This window comes from Rhineura floridana, chromosome 14 (assembly GCF_030035675.1).
Source record: "Rhineura floridana isolate rRhiFlo1 chromosome 14, rRhiFlo1.hap2, whole genome shotgun sequence".
Classification (NCBI taxonomy): Eukaryota; Metazoa; Chordata; class Lepidosauria; order Squamata; family Rhineuridae; genus Rhineura; species Rhineura floridana.
This window is the reverse complement of record NC_084493.1, coordinates 36,931,340-36,956,053: the sequence shown is the minus strand read 5'-3', so window position 1 is coordinate 36,956,053 and position 24,714 is coordinate 36,931,340. Positions and strand designations below refer to the sequence as shown.

Genomic DNA, 24,714 nt, shown 5'->3' with positions numbered 1-24,714 from the left:
ATTACTAGGCCAAATTATTACTGTATTGTAGACTCAAAAAGTGCAGACAAAATTAACATTTAGTTGAGAAAGAAAAACAACCAATTCCTATTAGTAAACTGGGCCTTATTTTATGAGAATCTGAGGACTAGTTATTAGGCCTATGTCCCATGGGGCGGTACTACTAATGACTGGCTGGTGTCATGGGTTTGGATGCTATGTTGCGTTTTTCTAAGTTAAATATAGCACCTTTCCCAAATATATCCTCCTCCTAAGCCTCCAATTAATTGCAACTTCCTTTTCTCCCTCTGATCCTTTCCTTTAAACTTTCTTTATTTCACTTTACTGAGCAAGGACTATGTCAAAATGTAGGGCTTGGACTGTGCTGGTGTTTAAATAAGCACTGAGTGGTAAACATAGCTTCAGCTAAGAAGAAATGAACAAGGGTTTAGCCCAGAGCTAAGCAAAATGTTTACCAGCTAGAAAGAGATTTCTCGGTTCCTTTATTCAAAGATAAAAAATTGAAACATTACCTAATCAAGTATGCTCAAGCACTGACAGGCCATCACCTTGGCAGTCCCTTACATGTTTATCATCTGTCTCTTGTTTATCTTAATTCCATCAGGGGAAAAAGTACTCAGAGAATCATTCTCATCTAATATGTCCCAAAGAAAGCAGCCAGACTTACTCCACCCCTACACTTTTTTGTTTACTTTTTGTTTACTTGATGCCCTGTGAAAACAAATTTCACTTGAATCCAGTCACTGGCATCAAAGTCACTTTGCCCCTATTTCCCCTTGACACGACAACAGCTGTCTAGATAGTTGTGCAATTTAAGCTGCTTGGTGATATTTCATTCTGTTTGGGGTTTCAAGAAGCTGGCAGCCAAAGCTAGTTATTCCCTTATATACACTTACCTCTTCTATGTTCCTTATCCAATTTTTAATATTGTCAAAGGACTTTTCATTTGTGATATCGTATACCAGCATTATTCCCTAGAGAAATCAGAGCAAGACCGTAAGAACATACAAACCACCTGGCTGCTAGATTCAGGCCCAAAGGCCATCTAGTCCAGCATCCTATTTCAGACAGTGGCCAACCAATGGCCTCTGGGAAGCCCACAAGCAGGACATGAGAACAGCCCTCTCCTGCTCGTGTTCCCCAGCATGCTGCCTCTGATCCTGAAGGTAACATATGGCCTTCCTAACCAGTAGCAATTGACAGACTCTATGAATATGTCTAACCCCCTTTCAAAGCCATCTGTTGGGTTGTCACCACATTTTGTGGCAATGAATTCCATAGTTTAACTATGTGCAGTTGCCTACTGCCCCCCTAGTCCTAACCCCCCCACCTCAACACTGCAATGCAGACATTATCCACAACCCAACATTCCTATCACATCACACATAAGCTCATTTTTCAATATTTCTGCAAGAGGACTTGCATCCTCTCACCCTCAAATCAATCCTACTCCAGTCTGTGCACCTAACTTAAGGGTGCAGTATCTGCTTACATTCCATTGCCTCAATTCCTGACTGTTCAGAGCTACCTGTCTCATTTTGGCAAGGAAGGAACTTGACAGCAGTCATGGTCACTCACCATTGGCAATGACACAACTAGTGTGTTCTGCAACTCATTTCAATGGCACTACAATTATAGTATGGTAAGCTTCTAAGGAATTGTAAATCCCACTTCACTGAAACAGTACTCCCATCTTGTATTTGGAAACAGGACTTTAGAAGAAACATGAAATGGCCCTTCTGTGAAGCAAGACATTTATCTGCAATATTGTGAACTTGGTAATCAAAAGTGAAATGCTGATACACTTACTGTATAACAGCAGAAAAACCAAAGTTGAAAATGAGCACTCACCATGGCTCCTCTGTAGTATGCTGTTGTAATTGTGCGAAATCTTTCCTGACCAGCAGTATCCCTGTAAATCAAAACAGATGTATAAAATGGAGGGAGCAATTCAATGCTTCAGACCTCACCCAATACCAATACCCTTAATGTTTACCTTTCAGCTTAAGTATAACATATTTATTTATTTATTGAATTTCTTAGTCACCCATCTGGCTGGCTATCCAGCCAGTCTGGGCAATGTACAAGATAGGCATACAAATATAATAGACATTAAAAATCTGAAAACAATAACATCTAACCCACACCAAAAGCCTGCCTGAAGAGCCAGGTCTTCACAGCCCGGTGGAAACTCATTATAGAGGGAGCATGGCGGAGATCATTTGGGAGGGAGTTCCACAGGGTGGGGGCCACAATTGAAAAAGCCCTCTCTCTAGTCCTCACCAGTCTGGCTGTTTTGACTGATGGGATAGAGAGAAGGTCTTTTGAGGCTGACCTTGTTGGGCGGCATAGCTGATGATGCTGGAGGTGCTCCTTCAGATAGACTGGGCTGAGACCATATAGGGATTTAAAGGTCAAAACCAACACCTTGAATTGGGCCCGGCAAGCAATTGGTAACCAGTGCAACTCTTTTAGCACTGGAGTTATGTGATCTCGCCGGCGGCTGCCTTTAATCAGGCGTGCCACCGCATTCTGTACCAGTTGCAGCTTCCGGACCGTTTTCAAGGGTAGCCCCACGTAGAGCGCATTACAGTAGTCTAGGCGAGAGGAGACCAGGGCATGTACCACCGATGGGAGCAGATGATTGGGGAGGTAGGGGCACAGTCTCTGTATCAGATGGAGTTGATACAGTGCTGCCCGGCTCACAGCCGAAACCTGAACTTCCATGGACAGTTGGGAGTCAAGAATGATCCCGAGGCTGCAGACCTGGTCTTTCAGGGGTAATTGTACCCCACTGAGCACCAGGTTCAAATCCCCTAACCTTCCCTTGTCTCCCACGAACAGGACCTTGGTTTTGTCAGGGTTCAGTTTCAGCTTATTCCTTCCCATCCAGCCACTCACCGACTCCAGGCACTTGGACAGGGTTTCTACAGCTGACCTTGGTGAAGATTTAAATGATAGAGCTGTGTGTCATCCGCATATTGGTGACACTGCAGCCCAAATCTCCTAATGATAGCCCCCAGCAGCTTTATATAAATGTTAAATAGCATCGGGGAGAGGATGGAGCCCTGTAGCACCCCACAGGTGAGAGGCCAAGGATCCGAAACCTCATCCCCCAATGCTACTCTTTGGTGCCTGTCAGAGAGGAAGGAACGGAACCACTGCAGTACAGTGCCCCCGTGCCTAATCCCTCCAGGCAGTCCAAAAGGATACCGTGGTCAACGGTATCAAAAGCCGCTGAGAGATCCAGGAGGACGAGGAAGGTGCATTCACCCCTATCCAACGCTCTCCTCATATCATCCACCAAGGCGACCAAGGCTGTTTCAGTCCCATGTCCAGGCCTGAAGCCCGACTGAAATGGATCCAGATAATCAGCTTCCTCCAAGTGCGCTTGCAACTGCTCTGCCACCACCCGCTTGACCGCCTTGCCCAAGAATGGTAAATTTGAGATTGGGCAAAAGCTGTTCAGATCTTGGGGATTCAAGGAGGGCTTCTTTAAAATTGGTTTTATTACTGCCTCCTTGAGAGCTGATGGCATCACGCCCTCTTCCAAGGATGCATTTACCACCACCTTGATCCCCTCACCCAGTCTGTTCTTGCAGCTCATAATGAGCCATGATGGGCAAGGATCGAGTAAGCAGGTGGTTGGCCTTAAGGTTGAAAGCACCTTGTCCACTTCATCAGAAGGAAGAAGCTGGAACCAATCACACATCACCGGAGAACCACTGGCCGACTCTGGCTCACTCACTGTATCCATAGCGTGCGGAATCATACTCTTTAGACGATCAATTTTATCTGCAAAGTGCTTTGCAAACTCATCACAGGAGGTCTTAGAATGTCCCATCGGTTCCGAAGCAACTGGACCAACCAGTCTTCAGACCACTTGGAACAGCCTCCTGGGACAGCACTCTGCGGATTGCAATTACATTCTGCATTGAACAAAAACAAGCCAGCAAAATGTTACAACTTCAATCTTAATGCATTTGCACTCAAGTAAAAATTACTCAAGTGGTATTTACAAGCAAGCAAGTTCTAGATCAACCTTCCTCAACCCCTTCATAGTTCATAAACTACAATTCCTATCGCCCCTAGCCAGCACAGCCTGGACATTGGGGAAGACTGATCTAGATTTTATTTTTATAGTTGAATCTGACAGATTTGAGAGTCCTATTTTTTAAATTGATTTTTTAAATACAGTAGGGCCCCACTCATACGGCAGGTTAGGTTCCAGACCCCCACTGAAAAGCAAAAATCGCCAAAAAACGGATCAGCTGTAGCGCGGGGATCTGGAACCTAACCTACTGATCACGCCGGAGGACAGTCTGATCACACCAGAAGAGGATCCCAGCATGGGAGTCTGTTCCCGCCAGAAGAGAAGATCAGCTAGAGCGCTCTATAGCTGATATTCTCCTCCTCCGGTGAGATCAACTGGAGCGCGGGGAGCTCCAGCCCCCCCTCCAGCTGATCGCCACGGTAGCGCCGTATTAACAGAACGCCGAAAAGCAGAGCACCGAGAAGCAGGGCCCTACTGTAGATGTTATTGCCCTTGCATGCAGTGGTTTTGGGCTGCAATTTTTAACCTTGCTGTTTTCATTACAATAGGACTTGTATAGCACTTATTTAGGAAAGTGTGCCATTATACATATGCAAAGTGCTACTGTCTCCTTACTAAAAAAGAAAATCTTTTCTACATATGGGCAGAGGAGGAGCTTCCATGTAAGAGGGCCCAAGTACGATTTTCGGACAAGATTGACTCTATAACTCTTAACCGAGGTACTACTTGTGGGGGACAAGAGAAGGTTGGGTGACATTGACCTGAAGTTCAATGGGGTGAGTTTACCCCTAAAGGACCAGGTCCGCAGCCTTGGGGTTGTGCTTGATTCCAGGCTGTCCATGGAGGCTCAGATTTCAGCAGTGAGCCGGGCAGCCTGGTACCAACTACACCTCATACGAAGGCTGCAACCCTACCTTCCTGTTCATCAGCAGCCACTGGTGGTACACGCCCTGATCACCTCTCATTTGGACTACTGTAATGCGCTCTACGTGGGGTTACCCTTGAAAACGGTCCGGAAATTACAACCGATACAAAATGCGGCGGCTCGACTACTTACGAATAGTCGCTGCCGAGATCACATCACACCAGTGTTGTTCGACCTACGCTGGCTTCCAGTTGTTTTCCGAGCCCAATTCAAGGTGTTGGTATTGACCTTTAAATCCCTATAAGGTTTCGGCCCAGTTTATCTCACGGAGCGCCTTCAACGCCACCAATTATGCCGCCCGACAAGATCGGCCACACAGGGCCTTCTCTCAATCCCGCCATCAAAAACAGCCAGATTGGCGGGTACAAGAGAGAGGGCATTCTCAGTGGCGGCCCCCACTCTTTGGAACTCCCTCCCACAAGATCTCCGGCATGCCTCTTCCCTAAATGTATTTCGGAAAGCCTTAAAGACCTGGCTTTTTCAGCAGGCCTTCAGGGTATCTGGGGAGGGTTAATCGATATAATTGTAATGCCTCCTACCCAGTTTTAATATTGTTGTTGTAGATCTATTGTTTTTATTGTATTACTGTATTTTATTAATTGTATTTTAATAATTTTGTAAGTCGCCTAGAGTGGCCATAGGCCAGATAGGCGACGAAGAAATTAAATTTATTATTATTATTATTATTATTATTATTATTATTATTTAGAAATTAAGCCATACCACGACATAAGTTTTTGAATTCACCTACAACTTGATTACACCTACACATCCTTTGTCAAAAAAATAAACTAATACCACAAGACGTTTTAAAATGTGACGAACACTTTGCTACCAGTTACATGCAGTTTTCCTCCCCCACAAGAATCAATTTAACTTTTCATTATCCAAAACATTTTTCTTCTAAATTAAAAGAACAAAGTATTCCAACAAAAAAATGATTCCCCCATTTGAGGTAGGGCACATCAAAGCACAGCAGAACATATTTGCAAAGCATAGCTCAGTCCTGAAAAAGTGAAGTAATAGTCTCTGCTCATGTGCAGAGTACATCGCACCAAACTAATAATAATCAGCCTCTATTATGCTTGAGATCAGGGAGAATATCTTCTGGGTTTGGAAAAGGATGTAGAGTCATATCCAGACAAGCAAAGAACCCAAACTTTTCGTTTTAGTCCACTGACAAAACTCACAAAAAAGCATGCATTTTCCTCCATTCCTGGGCATTCAAAATAGTCTCAACTTAAGCTAGGGGAGGGGTTCATTGGAAGCAGATCCACAAATCTTTTCTGAAAATACTCTGAATTGCATGTGTCTCAAATCAGCTGCTTCACCCAAGCTGCTGCAGCTTTTAATGAATGAATTCAGGGAAATGGTTAATAGAGTTTGTTGCAGCACATACACAAGCCATCCACTATTTCTCCTCTCAATTCATGAAAAAATGCAACATGATTAAGTAAAAAAAAAAAGATATTTATTACAGTATATACAGAGACTCACTGTTGTTTGCTTGTGCTCTCTGATTATCTCTCTCTAGTAAGGTCACATAAAAAATACTAAACAAAACAAAAATTAAAACTCCTCAAAGTAGGAAATACTATCTGTTGCTTTTCTGGTGACCTATGAGATCTGGCTTTCGGGAAACAACTCTGAGTATGCTCAGAACTAATGTATGATTCTGGACTTCCGGGAAGGGTGACTTCGCTTGTGCCTGCTTTTGGGACGGGCTCCCGCCTCAAAAGAAGCTTATTCAGATATAAATCAGTCAGAACATTTTTTTTTTTGACTGATGAAATTTCTCCCGGGCAGGGAGAAACGTAGAGATCAACCTCAAAGCCTGTTTTTGTTGGGAGGACTGGATTTCATTAATTTATGAGATAAGGTCCAGCCAACAATGCCGGACGGACTTTCTAACAAGCTCTATCTGCTTAAGCGATACGTTTATCTTTTCTTCAAAGAGAGAACGGACTAACAGGCAAGCACCCTTCTTTCTATTATTTTTTTTACTTGGTTTAAATTGTTGCAGCAAAAGGAGATTTGTCAGATTGATCGGCTTTGGACAACTTCTGGGTGAGATATAGCTCTTCTCTGTTATTCACGAAATTAACAGCTTATCTCTGTTTCTGTCGCAAAAAGCTGTCCTGGAAGTGCATTCTAAAGATAATAAACAGAAGAGGGATTTCTATTCCTGATTTCTATTCCGAGGAATATTATATTGTCTGGGACTATTCTCTTTTTGGTCTATTTTATTTTGACGAATCTGCTTCTTCACGACGCCACTAACTGTTTTGATGCTGGGAACTAAATTTGTTTTGCATTCTTGCACAAGAGAGATAAGGCAGGTTGCTCTGTTTATACTGTGAGGTCATCAAGCCTGGAATATTAACCCAATTGTTGCTGAAATAAGAAGTGGTTCTTCTTTATTTTTGTTTTGCTTTGTTTTCGTGGTTTTAAAAATGGCAATCAAGAAAGTGGCTGAGAATCTGGAAGTAATTATGTTTCAGAAAATAATGGATGAGATTGAGATAACGAAACAAACCCTGCGACAGGGTAGTAAGGAGCTGAAAATTGAACTGAGCAAAATGACGCAGGAGCTTAAAGAAATAGGGGACCCTGTGAGAGAGGAGAATGAGATCAGAGATGAGAAAAGAAAAAATAAAGGGAAGATACAAGCCCTGGAGATTGGAACAAATGTGGAATTGGAAAAAGATCTGGAGTTTATGGATTTTAGAAATAAAATCTACTGTTTGGAATTTAATGTTATCTCTGAAGAAATTAATGAAGATATTAGAGATAAAGTTATCAATGGCTTGGATAATCTTCTGGACTGGAATGATGTGATGGAGCTTGATATAGAGAAAATCTATGGAATTAACTGCAGCCATGTGACAATGGAAAAACTCTTAAGAGATGAGCCAGTGCATTTTGTAAAAAAGAAGAACACAAATATGACTTTACAACAGTATTTCAGCAACTTATTCAGAATGGATGGCAAGAAAATATTTGGGATAGAGGAAATTCCCATCAGACTCTTATTATATGACTATGGCTACAACAGCAAGATTATTATGGAATACTGATAATGGAAGATTGGACACTGAAATTACTGGACTTAACAGGACTATTGAAGATGGAAGATGGAACTAATAGGGATAATGGAATAATGGCTATTGAAATTATTGGACCTAACAGATTCTGATGAGATGGATTAATCGAAATGTTTATTTGGACTATGGTTATGACAATAAGATTATTATAATTATTAACGAGATGGATTAATTGACATGTTTATTTGGAGAAAAATTGATAGATATATTTCTTAAAGAATTGAAACCTCTCTTTGACTTTTTGTGGAAAGAATAAAGTAATGTTTATGAGATTTGATGATTAATTAAGATAACTACTGGAGGAAAGTGATTTTATAATATGATTTAAGAGACAGGATTGTTATATATTGTAGACCTATAACTGATTTGATATGTGACAAATGGGAAGTCAACATTTTATTTTATTTTATTTTTTTGTTTAATCATTTTTGTTTTGTTTTGTTTTTTGTCTTTGAATGTTTTATGATTTTGTTTTCTATGTTTTATGAAAATTTGAATAAAAATTATTGTAAAAAAAAAAAAAAGAACTAATGTATGATTCTGATACATGCTACATGGGGCTGTTTTTGAAGAAGTCTTGACTCCTCCCTAATCCACTATACTGACTGTGCTGGATAGGTCCCATAAAAACAGATGGAGTCAGAGCCTTCCTAGTAGGGTTGAGAACAGTAGATTGATAGAAAAGTTTGCAGAGCTTTCCTGAGTTCAAATAGAAGTATAAGATGTTTCTAGGGCAGGAAAGGGCGTGGCTTTGGGATTTTGGGAGGAATTGTTTTTTAAAAATTGCTTGACATTTTCATTGTGGCTGTGCCCCAGTAACCCTAGTAACCAGCCTCCACTGCTTATATGTATAGATTGGTGTTCAGCCATGTGCTCCATCTCCAACTGTACCCATTAAACAAAATGCTGATTCTGTTAGTGCAGTCGTTCCATTCCACATGTAGTGATCTCAACTCCTATTTTCTCTGTTGGATAGGAAGATGGAGTGGTGGGGGTTGGCTGGTTTTATATTGTGTGAAGAGACCTCACGTTCTCCGAGTATATATTGGCTATTTATTTAACAATCTTTAGATTGGAGGGAGCAAAGTTTGTCTATCATTACTGAGAGTACATGGATGTTACAGCCACTAATATGGCACATGCAAGTCATTTTGCACCACTATTTCACTGGGAACATAAAACTTGCTGCTTGACCTCCAAGGCTGAGAGAAGCCTTTTGTGAATCAATTCTCTCTTGTGGCTATTTTTAGACTTGTTCTATTTCTGTTTCAAACCAGTTTGTTTTTAAACTTTGTAATTATAAGCTGTGTTGAGCATTTTTTCAATAGAAAGGGAGAATTTAATATGATTTAATAATCAGAAAATAAGTCTTGTCTCACAGAAGAATGCTAGGTCTCAAGCCTATGTTGTAAAGCAGTTTGTACACCAAACAATGCTAGGGATGAAAACAAATCCTCCAAACGGTGACAAGTCTGCCAGAGATGTCTAAATGCCACAAGTCTTTAGAAGGCCTAAATGTAGAACTTAACTAAACCATCAAGGGATGAGCAACAACCCATTATTCAATCATGAATACCTCTTGCATGTAAATGTTGTGTAGACAACTAACATTTTTCTGGTATCAGTTTTCAAAAGCTGGTTTGAACTTTAAGTAACATGCCCAAGTTTTTAATTCAAGGAGCTTGAGAGAAAGAGATAAACAGCAATCCATTGGCAAGTACGCTTTGCAACCTTGATCTGAAATCTCCAGGGGCAAAGGCAAGCTGTATTCTTATAAACTTACCATATCTGTAGTTTGATTTTCTTCCCATCTAGTTCTATTGTTCTGATTTTAAAGTCAATTCCTGGGGGAAAGAAAGATTTGTATTAATTAGGGTTCTACATGGTTGTGCTGCTTTGCTCTCAAATTAGATACTGTCTGTCATAGTGGTATGTAGAGATGGCTCTGCAAATAAGCATACTGAAATTTAGCATTCAAGGTTGATTGATATGAAGGAGAATGTACAACCTCACATTGGCTTGCATCCAGAGAAGTGTGACTGGAGATTCACTTGGGCAATGGGATCCCCAAAAGTCTGTGTTGAGGGGGCCAACCCCCCACCAATGACCCTTTATGTAACATGGTCCTTGCTGGGGGAGGGTGACATTTCCTTCACCCCAGTCTTTCCTAGGAATCCATGGTCTCCCCCACCCACCCACTGCACTATATGATTCCTACAATACCAACCCGCAACCAGTAACGTCTGCCCTTGAAGGAGAACCAGTGCAGCTATCATTATGAAATCTGTCAAGCTTTGTCCACTCAGAAGCAGTGATACTTGCAAACTGCATCCAAGTTTTACTTTACTTGAAAAAAAAGTATCAACATTTAAAAGGTGCCCTGCACAAAAACGTCTACATATTTCTGTCTACAGTTTGGCAGATTAATCCATTCTGGATGGGTTCCTATGCCTGCGAATTTTATCAATTTCTGTGAGACAGACACTGGCAATTATATGGCCATTTTAAAATTCTCCATTCTAGTGAATGGGTGAAAAACAGTTTTGTTTTTACAGATATAACTTGGTTCCAAATAACAAGTCAAATTGGGGGAAAACATGGAGTGGCTCTGAAACAGGTCTGGCTGCTTGCTACAGATACAGGTCTAATTGTTCTGCTTTCTAGTCATCCAGATCCTCATAGCAAACACCACCACCATCATCATAATTTATTACAAGCCCTTCACCCAAAGGTCCCAGTGTGGGTTACAACAATTTAAAAACATATAATTTACAACAGTTAAAAACAACCAAACAACATCACAGAAAAAGGATGGGTCCTAAAAATGTACATCTCAGGTGTTGAAGGCCAGGGTAAAGACACAATGAACTGGCTAACCATCTCCAGAGCCTCCCCACCCCCCACATTAGGCTAACAATGTTGCTGACAAACAGTCCAAAATAATGCCCAGTGTTAAAATCCACTGTTGAAATTTCTGTCAATTTCTCTGAAGAGCTTGCATTTAATTACACTTAACTGAATTAGAGATAAAATGAGAAGTTTAGCAGAATGTGGAAGAAATAACCTATAGACATTTTTTGTATTGTGCCTGAAGCCAACATGGTATTCATTCTGTTCCAAAGGAACACATTTCTAAGCCTTCAGATAGGTGCAGAAAATTATAAAATGAGCAGTCAATTAAAAAAATATATTGAAGAGTTAATATGAGACAGGAGTCTTGGCATGGCTTCTGGTAATAAAGATGGCATTTCACTCAATGCAGCTCAGTTCTGTTGCTAAAGCCCACCTGTGTGCTCTCCTACCCCACCCCTGAATAATCTGCTGAATCCTTTTCCTTTGGTCCATGAGTGTTTAATTTACATCCTGCCTTTCATTAGCATACTTAAAGCAGCTAATAAAATTAAAATTGTAATGGCACTAATCAGCACAAAATGGTAACATACATGAGCATCTAATGACAAATCATAATCCAATAGAAAAATTGAGGCTTGGCCTGGTAGCCCATCTGCTGTGGGCAGCCAACAGAGACGTTACGGTGGGAATACCTACTTTTATAACAAAGTTGAGATTTTTCACCTAAGAGACATAGACCACCTGCTTTTATCATCTCTCCCACACACACAGGGAAGATCCCGTCCTACAGAAAAGGCAGATGCCCATAAGACTATGCCTTAAGCCTACATTTGGTATCCATAGGTTTTAAGCAACCCAATATCTCCTAATTTATTGTTTACTTATTTGTTGGATTTATATCCTGTCCTTCCTCCCAGCAGGAGCCCAGGGAGGCAATTTAAATGTAATGTGTGCCGTAACATGGTAGTTGGTTGACTAAATTCCTGTTCAAAGTGGAGAAATGTACACAGAGTTGACAGAGTTTTTGCTCTCTCACTTTCACAGAAACAACGGAAAGTCTTACAAGCACTTGCAGCTCTTAACGAGCAAGCAATGACGTTTCTTTTGTTTCCTCACTTCAGCAACAGGAAGTGGCAAGCTGCTGCACCCACCAGCAGCACAGATCTGGTGACTGACTGCTGCTTCCTGATGAGCAGGTTGCATGAAATGTGAAGGAAGGTGTTTCCAAAAGGAACTTTAAAAAATGAAGAGCATGATGGAGAAGGTTTCAGAGTTTAGTCAGGCAGCAGAGTTAATTCTAATTTTTTACCACTAGGAAAGCAGTCAACAATACAAGAAAGCTTAGGCCACTAACTTTTAAATTGTGCACCATGACAATACTGTTGGTGTGCTGTGCCATTAGGAAAAAGAATAGTTAAGATTAAAAGGCTTGTGTAAGCCCAGGTTTCCTATGTCTCAGTATGATTCAGTATTCTGGCCTTGCCTCTGCTGGGGATAACTTTGCTGCCTGTCTGCAACAGGGGGGTTGAATCTTTCAACTACTCCTGAAGCAGACATCCCACAGAATTAACCTGTATATTTCCTCTCTGCAAAAGCCTTCTTCCAAATCAGAACAGCGACTCATACAGAAACACATTGAGAAGGCTCTACTGAAAGTGGGTGGCTCTCTTATGTACATTAAACATAAACCTCACAGTGTGCAAGAGGGAAGTGTATCTCTAGCTTTTGTTCAGCAAACAGTCTGCCTCAGGTATCAGAAGTCTGGAAAATGCCATTTTAGGTATTGCACCTGAAGAGTATTACACCTATGCACAGGGTGGCTTTACCAAGAGTCAAGTTAGAGACAACGTATCTGGTAGACGATTTAGGGCACCACTGAATAGGACACAAACCAGTAGGCCCATAGGGCAGAATCCACAGCTAGGTTCTCCTGCACAAGCTGCAACTGAAATGAACAGGAGCTGTAGAAGAACACAGAAGTTCGTCTGCGAGGGGGCCCATGCAAGAGAACTTCCCAGAGGATTCTTCCCAGAGGATTAATTAGCAAAGGGGGTGCCATTTAGATTTTCAACCTCAGGTATCAAGATGTCTCAGGCCAGGCTAGTCAAGATTTCAAGAAGTTTGCAATGCATTGCTGAGTTATGTTTCTTCTACTAAGCAAGATCAAAGCAAGATCAATATGGGGTTATCTTCCCCACTACAGAAAGTCACTGTTTCTTTTAGATGTTAAATTAGGATATCAAGAAAAATAAGCTAGCCAGGGACTGCTATTGTGAATGGATTATTCTACTGTACACATTTGCACAGAAACAGATTTACTGCTTTCTTCCATTTTATGAGTTTACAAACTTTTTTCTACACCTGTGTGTGTCCACGCACGCACACACGACTAATAATAATAATCCAATAAGGATAATACTTCACACATCTGAGGAAATAGCACTAGGCCACAAAACTGCAACAATAAGTGTTGTTCCTCTTTAAGGAGCCAGAAGATACATTTTCTTGCCAGTATGGCTCATTTGCAGCCCACATAGGCCTGCTTTTGGTGCTAATTGTCATCCCAACCTCAGTTGTGTGTGTGCAACTGCCCCTCTATCAGGAAGAACTCAAGGTTAACACATACAGACACACTGGGCTATAACATTCATTAGCTTCAAAAAGAAACAGTTTGAACAAAATAGATTTTATATATCAGAATGTACAACATGAACAAATGTTTTCTTACAGAAGAGATAAGAAAATAGGTCTGCATAGTACAAGTTTCTTATAAAACTAGTTTCTCTGAAGAATAATCTTTTGCTCTATTTTCCCACACACAGGGATGCCAGGCCGTGTAGAACTCCTCAATACGAGTACATAGAAATTTTGCTTTAAAAACAACACCTCACAAAGCTGTTCCCTCTTGTCACCTGGTAGTATCTCACAACATTAGTTTCAGGTTCACTTCGCACATTATTTTATTAAAAATTAATAGCTGTATACCTATATACTACACCATTTTTCTAACACAGAAGAGCCATAAGCATCTGATTGTACTGGTAGAGACCAAGGGCCAATCACAGCTGCCTAAGAATAACAGTTCTCATAACAGATATTCCCAGATGCAAGGTTTAGAGCTAGGAGATGAGCAACAGCCCGCTATCATAACCAAGTGCAACAAGCTGGACAACAGCAAATTCAGATTTCCCATCAAGTGAGATCTTGTTTGGGTATTTTAAGAGTGTATCCATAAAACTGTAACATCTTTTATATAGTATTGCACCCCACCGTATGACAGCTGGATCCACATTTCCTTAAAATTTGACATGACATATTACGTGACTTGCATTGTGGAGACTGCCTGGGGGACATTCTTGTCACACGTGTCCACAGTAAGATAAATGGTGCAAAAGGAAGTGGTAGACAAAAACCACACCTCCAGTTTGAGGCAATTAAAAAAAAATCTGGAGCTTAATATTTTTTACACCAGCAAAAATCCAGTCTGACTTGGATACATACTGATGCAGATTGTGCTTACATCTACATTAAATTGAGTTTTTTCACTTCCACATTTTTTTAAAAAAACCTCCCTTTTACTGCTGTGGTAAATGATCACTGTGCTCATCCTTCATACAGTTGAGGTTTGCACAGAAAAGTCAAACTGCATGTCTTGTACTTCATGGCTTTTTGGTCTCACTGTTTACAGCAGCCTTCGCCAACCTGGTGCCCTTCAGATGTTTGGGGCTAGAACTATGCTAGCACAGTCAGTGGTCATGGATGATGGGAGTTGTAGGCCAAAATATCTGGAAGACTAGATTGGAGGCCAATTTACAGTTTCCCTCTCAGCATGTGTGAGCCTACCAGCCAAGTGAGGATAACACTTCTGGACTGTAGTACACAAAAGCATCTGTCACTGCATGTTTATTACATTTTGAAGATGCCAGGAATTTTTTTTGTGCTTGCTTCTGTAACATGCTAAAAGGTATGAAAGTTCTTAAGAGTTGAGTTCCAGGTAAGCTCTACAACCCATTGATTGATAGGAGGTGTAGTTCAAAACATCTGGAGGGCACCAGGTTGGGGTCTGCTTTATGATCTTAGTAGAAAATAAGGTTGCTGTTAAGCCAAATAAAACTGACTTTTACACAGTAACTTTTGGATCTGGACCTCACCCTCTTCAATCTTGGCAGGATAATGGCGATCCCCCCAAGGGCCAGGTCCACACCGTACATTTAACACACATCCAAGGCAATGAGCTACCATGGAAGTTGAGGGCATGGCTATCTACGCAATGTTCCTGGCTCCCACTCCCATAGACAGGTTCCTGGTTACTGATCTGCCATGCCCACCAGCCTGTGTATGCTGTTGTTTAACACCAGATCAGTACACAATAATAAGACCACACTCATGGATTCATCATGGATGAGGGTACCAATTTAGTGTGTATTACCAAGACCTGGGTGAGTGAGCTGTGGGGAGTTGATCTGACCCACCTGGATACTTGATGCAACACCAGCACAGGCTGTAAGGACTGGTGGGGAGGGTTGATCTAGTCCATAGAATTTCCATCTCTGTTACCAGGAAACCACTCTGTCTTGGATCTGGCTGTGAGTGCCTGCACCTGGTGTCACACCAAGGAGACAATAAACTGACTGAGCTCACGGAGGCTGCTATGGTATTGGAGGAGCCCAGAAAAATAGTCCTGGGTGATTTCAACCTCCATGTCAAGTCTGCTGGCTCTGGACTTCATGACAACCATGAGGCTATCTCAAGTTGTCACCAGTCCAACATGTATGGCAGGGCACACACTCAACTTGGTTTTTGCTCCAGATGGAGGAAGGGGTGGTCTGGGGATAGGGGGGTGAGTGTTACCCCATTGCCATGGTCAGACTACTTATTTATTTATTAAATTTATATCCTGACAGTCCTCCCAGTAGGAGTTCAGGGCGCATGCGTGCCATCAGCCAAGATGACGGCAGAGGCTTCAGCCCCTTAAGAAACTCGGCTGCCATCTTGGTTAAGGGCAGTGCTGCCCACGCAACCACACAACAGCCAAGAAAGGTAGTTTGAAGTAGCAAGGGAATGGTGGGGGCTCTGGAGCTCTCACTGTGTGATCCGCGGCAGCAATCCTGCCGCAAATCGAAGGGGAGTGGAGGGGCCCCTGTAGCCCCAGGGGCCCGGGCTCCACCTGGCCACCCTTTGGACTGGGCCCTGCAAGCAGGGCTGTGGAGTCGGTATGCCAGACCTTCGACTCCGACTCCTCTATTTTTCTACTGTCCGACTCCGACTCCTTCATAAATGGCAAATGTATATTAACTAGTAATAACAAATTTACTGTAGTAAAATGGTAGCACAAGGCATTTCATCACCACCACGCGAATCCAGAGCTTGGAGAAGTTACTTTTTTAAACTACAACTCCCATCAGCCCCAGGGATTGGGCTCGTGGGAGTTGTAGTTTTAAAAAGTAACTTTTCCAAGCTCTGGATTCACGTGGTGGTGATGAAATGCCTTGTGCTACCATTTTACTACAGTAAATTTGTTATTACTAGTTAATATATATTTGCCATTTATGAAGGAGTCGAAGTCGGAGTCGGTACATTTCTACTGACTCCGACTCCACCCAAAATTGCTCCCGACTCCGACTCCATGACTCCGACTCCACAGCCCTGCCTGCAAGTGGCAAAAGACATACTGTGAGGCTGATCTGGCACAAGTACTGGTTGGGCAGGGTACCAGGTTGTCCCCAATGCTGTTTAACATCTATATGAAGCCCTTGGGAGCGACTATCTGGAGATTTGGGGCAAGGTGTCAGCAGTATGCTGATGCTGAAAATGGAAATGTACTGCCTTCAAGTCGATTCTGACTTACGGCGACCCTACGAGTAGGTAAGCGGTATTGAGAGGGGGTTTACCATTGCCCTCCTCTGAGGCTGAGAGGCAGTGACTGGCCCCAGGTCACCCAGTGAGCTTCATAGCTGTGTGGGGATTCGAACCCAGGTTGTAGTCCAACACTCTAACCACTACACTATGATACCCAGCTCTATTTCACTGTAACATCCGAATCATGAGAGACTATGCAAGCCCTGGACTGGTGCCTGGACTCAGCTTATTGGTCCTTTTTGTATTTTATTATGTATGGGTATTGATCTGAAATTGCATGTTGAAGTTTGTTAATGAGTTTATACTGATTTTCTGAATTGTTTGTAATAAATTGCCCTATTTGCAATTTAGTGTTTTATATGTGTACCTTAAGTCTTGAGTATTCGGTTATTGTTAAGGTTGATTTAAACTTTACAGTGTTTGTGAATTTTCGCCTTCCCAGGAGACCTGTGGAGCCTCTACCAGTCAGTGTAAACAATTCTAAGGTAGATGGACCAATGGTCTGACTCTGTTTGAAGCACCTTCCTAATGTCCACTACTTGCTAATGAGAATCTGTCCATCCTCTCTTTGGCAAAGACACCAAAACCTCATTTTCTCCACCCACAGTACTAGTCATTCATCCTTGAACTCAGCCCATTATTGCAAGTTATTCAGCTCCTATTTGTAGGCAGTGCATCTGGAAGCCTGTAGCACTCATTGCACAGTGCAAGGGACTACAAGCTATCTGTAAGGTCAGAAATAAATTGCAGTGAACGCGACAAAGACACTTATAAAGACTCCACTTCATCTTTATAACAAACAAGCTTTCTGTCAGATTGGAAACTCATATTTTATGAAAAATATGCAAATGTATGGTGTGGATCTACCCAAGGTCCTGTTCAGATGACACATTATATATCCCAATATATCACACCCAAAATCCACAAGTCTACAGCAAAACTAAAATATGAGAATTTCAGAGTAACTTCTTCAAGATGATCTGAATGTTTCAGTTATACAATGCTACATCCTACTGAGGGGATCGTTTTGTTGCAATCCAGAGATTAAAAACTGACATGCACAGACATACCTACAAACTGTTAAGTCCGCATATTAGCCTTTTAAGAAAGGTATAAATGCACCAAGACTGGATCCCAAGCATAAAGTCTAGTGCCTGGAGATTTCTCTCTAATTCATTCCTTCTGTTTATGACACATTCTGTAATTAAAAAATATGGTTACACTAGCCTCTAAATTCCTGAAGTCTGAGATCAGTTTTGCTCAACCTCCCTTTTAATTCATAACTTATAGTTGAAAGAAACACCAAGACTTGCTTATGCACATTCGCACTTGGATGCTGGGACAGATGAAAAAACTAGAGGTTTGAGAAATAAAATGTTTATGGGAGGGTGGAGTACAACTGTAACATGCTAATATTATTGTTATTATTTATTAAATTTCTATCCCACCCTCCTTCCCAGAAGGAGCTCAGGGTGGCAAACAAAGGACAAAACACAACAGCTTAAAAAACTCAAAAACCAGTATCGTAAAAATAAAACATCTTAAAAACATTTTTTTTAAAAATCCTTAAAAACATCTTAACCAGCAATTCCAGCACAGATGCAGACTGGAATAAAGATCTCTACTTAAAAGGCTTGTTGAAACAGGAAGGTCTTCAGTAGGTGCTGAAAAGATAACAGAGATGTTGCCTGTCTAATATTTAAGGGCAGGGAATTCCAAAAGGTAGGTGCCACAATACTACAGGTCCACTTCCTATGTTGTGTGGAACGGACCTCCTGATAAGATGGTATCTGCAGGGGACCCTCACCTGCAGAGTGCAGTGATCCACTGAGTATGTAAGAGGAAGACAGTCTTTCAGCTATTCTGGTCTCAAGTTGTATAGAGCTTTGTAAATCAAAACCAGCACTTTTAACTTGACCCGGCAGCTAATAAGCAACTAGTGCAGCCTTTCCCAACTAGTGGGCCACCAGATGTTGTTGGACCACAATTCCCATCTTTCCTGACCATTGGCAATGCTGGCTGAGGCTGATGGGAGTTGTGGTCCAACAACACCTGGTGGCCCACTAGTTGGGAAAGGCTGAACTAGTGCCATTCTTTCAGTAGCGGGGTAACAGGTTGATGATATCCTGCCCCAGTGAGCAGTCACACTGCTGCATTTTGCACCAACTGCAACATGCTAGTGCCATGCTATAAAAAGTCACAAAGACAATTAATCATTCTGAACTTTAATCTTTGGCCTTTCCCCCAAAAAACATCTACATTGGCAATTCCATGGGTATACAGGCTATCTAAAACTTAGATTAGATCTAACCTTTAATATGCCATGCCTAAAGTATATATTTATTCACCCAAAGCAAACCGGACAAAGCACCAAAAGACAACTAGCATGTGACTCAATAACTGGCTCCTTTGAGCGGGTGAGGTGAGCAAATTAAGCACATACATCATAGCCTGCTGGCCTATTCTGTTGGCAAATTATAGGCAAGGATACTGGATCAAATGCAGGGTTTTTTTTCTTTGATTAAAAAAAAACAAAGCTTACTACATGTCACTATTAGGCAACAAACCTTCCAACAGCCACGAACCATGTGGTTTGAAGAAGGCTGGTATAAATTCTGTTACTATTGTTGAAAGAGAAAAACTTGTTCCCGACCTATTTAACAACTTTCAATAAAGAGACTAATTCAAAGCAGCAACTTTAAGATCAGCTCCAACAGTGGCTCGGGGGTCACATACACCAACATTTTTGTAGAAAATGTACTAGTGACTAAATTATCTCAGAACAAAAGCTCCACAATATGCCTCATAGTGCTTATCTGGCAGGGGCACTGAAATGAATAAAATGCTGAATCACTAGTGCAATGAGGAAATCATTTCTCCACAGTTCAAGATGGCCAACACCTCCTTAGATCTTTAGCTTTAAGGTCAGAAGAACATGTTCTGCATGCATGTAGTACTGTCCGCCAAGATGACTCAGATTGACAGGGTCTTCCTCTGTAATGTTTTGAAATACTGGAAGGGGGGTTGGCCACACCCAGTCCACACTTCCATTTCAAGTTATACCAAAATATTCAGGGGAGTAATCTAACATTGCTTATTACATCCATGAAATCATTGACATTTAGCATCAATACTATTACATGTACCAGTGGCAGAAGGAATCACTAGCAACACTAATATGCACACAAAAAGTCTGGTTATAAGTTGAACTGCCATGATAACAAGGTTAAATTAAACCAACCCAAGGGTTATTTTTAGCCTCACTGGACCTTTAAGAAGGAAACTGCTAACCTAACTACTTACAAAATTAAACTCTCCGAACTATCAATCATGCAATTGTTACAAGCCACTATCCTGAGTCAACTGAGTTAACTCAGTTAACGCTCAGGTTCCCCAAAGCAAATAGCAGAACAGGGACAGACGGCTTTGGAAACTGTTCAGTTATCAAACTGTAACCTGCCTGGCATCTCTCAGGCCGCCAGACAGTGAAGTTCAATTCAATATGGATAGATATATTTTGCAGTTATAAAAAGGCAAATCACTATATATAAACTATGCATTCAGACTACCAAAATCAGAATCAGAGCACGTCATGGTCCCTGTGGAGAGTTCTTGTAGAGTGATCAGTAAGAGGAGGATCCTGGGGAGGGACCTGGTGGGCTGCAACGGGAGGGGGCTGAAACAGGACACTTCAGCAGTTTAGATGGTGACAACTCTGCCCCCTAATTCCAGTCACTTTTGGCAAAGTGAGCCACCTCCCATCCCACCTCTCAGCCCTGCCTTATCACAGGAGCTTGTGCCTTCCTCTGAGGGGGAGGAATTGGAGGCTCAACCAGAGGCAGTTTCAGAGGAGGAGGTGGCTGAAGTACCTCCAGCCCCATCACCAAGGCCGGCAGATGCACAGGCATTAACAGATAGCAGCAGCTTTTCAACCTGTCTGAAGGCGTGCCCACTTGCTAGCTAGTCGTGTTCTGAGAAACCTTCCCCGTGCAAACAGAAAGGCCATAAGCCTACTTAAAGGGTCTCAAGGGGCATGTTCAATTGCTGTGACAACATGTTCACTTGCTGTCTATGAAGCATTCTAAGATGAAATTCCACATTAAACATAATGAAGGAAAACACACCAGTGAGTCTGAATCCAACAGTTGGCCAGGACAGAGCATGCCTTGTCTGCCACAAAAGCAGCCACATATAGAGTGAAGCAAAGCAAGTTCATTGCTATGTACAGTTCCTAACTCAGGTCCCTTTCTTGAGGAATGGAAGAAACGGAGAGAATAACTGCCAAGCTGGGGGTCCCATGCAACATTATCTTCATTACTTAATATGCCTTTTGCCTGCATATACTAAGCCTTGATGCTAGGAAAGCTATTTAACTTTTATATAGCCAGTGAGCCTAGGAGGATTCCACAGATAATGAAGTGGAAGATGCCCTCTGCTAGTCCCAAGAAACAGGAGTCTGCCCACAATCAGAGTTTGAGCAGAAATTAGGGGTAGGGCATTTTGCTTTGTTTAATAAACTCAACAAGGAGTTTCAGAAACACACATTAAATCAGCATTCAGCCACCAAACAATCAGACAACGGTCTGCGTCTGTTAGAATTGCTTGTTAATATGTTTTTTTAATAATATGTTTTTAACCCTTTTTAAAAGATGTTTTTAAAACTTTTTCTAAAAATGTTTTTAACATTGTTTTGTTTTAATGTATTTTAAGGTCTGTTTTTATGATGTTTTAAAGTGTTTTTAGCGTTTCTGTTTGCTGCCCTGGGCTCCTGCGGGATATAAATCAAATAATTAATTAATTAATTAATTAATATGTGCAAAGTACCTATTGTGAAGAACACAAACATATCAAGGTGTGGCAGATGGCTTTCTTATGGTTCACAGTAAGTTCCTCAGAACATATGCTATCCAGTCAGGTGTTTCCTGAATTCCTGAATCATTAAGAGTTAACTGATATTTAAATAAGACATTTGTCTCCTTATCAGTCAAATGAGACAGACACACATCTAGGAAAGCTCCATCTGCCAATTGTAGATGGAGATGGAGATGAAGCCGTCAGACATCTGTCATGCAGAGGAGACAAAAGGCGCAGAAGCTTACCCATACACCCCAAGCCATTTCACCAAAAAAACTGTCAGTACACATAAAGGAGAAAGAGCATAAGGAGATAGCATGACATCTATAAACATAATACTGAAGCCTTTAAAAATTGTAGTTTTAAACTAGCATTTAAAAATGTTTGTGGGGATGTTAAGATCTTTTAGGTGAATAAAACACTCTACCCCGGAAAACCACTGCAAAGTGTTCTATACCCTCTTCCCACAACCAATTTCCTGATTACTCAGACATCACATTTGCTGTTACAACTTGAACTACTTCTGTAAAGGCCTGGAGAAACAAAATCCTCACTTCTCCAACTTCCGAAGCCTGAAGCAGAAAGATTGGGGGTTTGCTGGACAATGGATAAAATCCTCAAAATATTTTCCCTCAGATATAATTAATTTTTAAAGATCTTCTTAAAAGAATCTCATTGCTCAAACATTCAAAATATAGTAATGAGGAGTATTTCTATACATTTGATTCAACTATTAAACAAGCAACACTCAAGGGCTATGTTGGAAGTGTACTCTCAAATGTTGCAGAACACAGAACTCTTCTGGAATTTGATTGAAGACGTGTTTGCCAAGTATGTTGTCTCTGCAATATGATAGTAGGACCACCATTAGTCTCACATGCTTTTATCTTCTGCATTCAGTGAAAACAATTAGCAATATTTGCACACCCAGACGTAATCACACAATCAAGGTCTCAATCATAAAAACAGGTGAGAAGCTTGTTTCAATTCACAAGAGTCTTCCACTTTATGAAGTCTGTCAAACTCAAACTGAAAGTTCAGAATCAGCAGTTAACAGTTTTTTTATACACCAATTCTGACAGATACGAACTTCAGAGAGACCAGTATTTTCAAGGATATCTTATTTATCAGAATGGAGAGGGGCTAAACAAGGATTCAGTATAGCCATGTTTTTCTCTACTTACTATGACATTTACAGGGTATGATTATACGATATATTATTAAAGAGGACGAATGCTGATGAAAGTTAAAGAGGAAAGCACAAAAGCAGGACTACAGCTGAATGTCAAAAAGGCTAAAGTAATGACAACAGATTTATGTAACTTTAAAGTTGATAATGAGGACATTGAACATGTCAAGGATTATCAATACCTCGGCACAGTCATTAACCAAAATGGAGACAACAGTCAAGAAATCAGAAGAAGGCTAGTACTGCGGAGGGCAGCTATGAGAGAACTAGAAAAGGTCCTCAAATGCAAAGAGGTATCACTGAACACTAAAGTCAGGATCATTCAGACCATGGTCTTCCCGATCTCTATGTATGGATGTAAAAGTTGGACAGTGAAAAAAGCAGATACGAGAAAAATCAACTCATTTGAAATGTGGTGTTGGAGAAGAGCTTTGCAGATACCATGGACCGCAAAAAACACAAATAATTGGGTGTTAGAACAAATTAAACCAGAACTGTCACCAGAAACTAAAATGTTGAAACTGAGGTTATCACACTTTGGACACATAATGAGAAGACATGATTCACTAGAAAAGACAATAATGCTGGGAAAAACAGCAGGGAGTAGAAAAAGAGGAAGGCCAAACAAGAGATGGATTGAGTCCATAAAGGAAGCCACAGATCTGAACTTACAAGACCTGAACAGGGTGGTTCATGACAGATGCTACTGGAGGTCGCTGATTCATAGGGTCGCCATAAGTCGTAATCGACTTGAAGGCACAAAACAACAAATTAAAGAGTAATGTTTTAAGTATGAAGCTCCCATATTAACTGGAGTTTCTAAAGCAAAGTTTCCATATTGCTACTGCTTTCCTCCATGATTTTTTATTCTTCCAAAATCTGAGTTTTACCAAGAAGTGTTTAAATTTCCAGAAATAATGAAGCCAAGAAAAAAAGTTTTTTCTGGAGGGTTTTAAGGGGGGGAAACAGATTTTTATTATTATTATTATTTTGGGAAACTGGACAATACACAATACTCATTTTTTTAGCATCCTTTACAGATCAAAAGTATCTTTAGGAACATAATATGTATTATGTATAACTTGGTTTGCCTTGTTTGTCACATTTGTTATATTAGAATTACAGTTTGTTCAGACAATAATTACAAGTTGAATTTACTTTTTAATTATTTTTGTTACAACTTGAGTTACAAGCTGCTAAGCTGTAAGGAACCTAGTGTTATGCCTCAGAGGACTCAACAGAGGATGAAAGGGAATGGAAGACCTCAGACCCAGGAGAAGGGATGAGCAGAGAGGCAGCTCAAGACCCTTCATCATCAAACAAAGAGTAGGACTCTGCTGGAGCCATCCTGTCAGATTCAGGGAGTGACCAGGAAGCTAGTCCAACCCCAGCAGAAAGGAGATGCCAATGGAGGCAGTTGGCCCTTTTAAGAACCCCAAGCTCTTGAGAGAGGGAAGGCTGATTGCAAACAGCTGGCCTCAGACACTGAGCTTAAAAGACTGTGAGCAGCTTGGGTTCTTGCTGGAAACGTCAGACTTCTGTGCCAGATCATCACCAGCCCTGCTCATGATTCTGTGCGTCAGACCCTGCCCAATTGGATCTTCGGTACCTTGACTCTGGACTGCCCCAAGGATTCGTCTGTTCTGCACTCTCTTGGCTCTTCCCACCTGGTATCCACACTTGCTGTATTTGCTGGCCACTCCTCCTCAACTCAAGCCTGACAGATTTACAGCCCGGCCACTGGCCATTACAGTAGGGCCCCACTCATATGGCAGGTTACGTTCCAGGCCCCTGCCGAAAAGCAAAAACCGCTTGAAAGTGGGGCCCTACTATATTCCAGCCGCCGCACTCCAGCTGACAGTGATCAGCTATAGTG

The 24,714-nt window shown here is 41.4% G+C and overlaps 1 protein-coding gene across 1 annotated transcript in view; it reads right to left on the bottom strand.

Moving 5' to 3' along the window:
• RAB8B (RAB8B, member RAS oncogene family) overlaps positions 1–24,714 on the bottom strand; it is a 45,723-nt gene that overhangs the window by 13,546 nt on the left and 7,463 nt on the right. The window contains exons 2-4 of the mRNA XM_061595085.1: positions 9,867–9,927; positions 1,852–1,912; positions 897–974 (exon numbers count right to left, since the gene is read on the bottom strand). Coding sequence (XP_061451069.1) covers positions 897–974; positions 1,852–1,912; positions 9,867–9,927 — 200 coding nt within the window. The remainder of the gene's footprint in view (positions 1–896; positions 975–1,851; positions 1,913–9,866; positions 9,928–24,714) is intronic.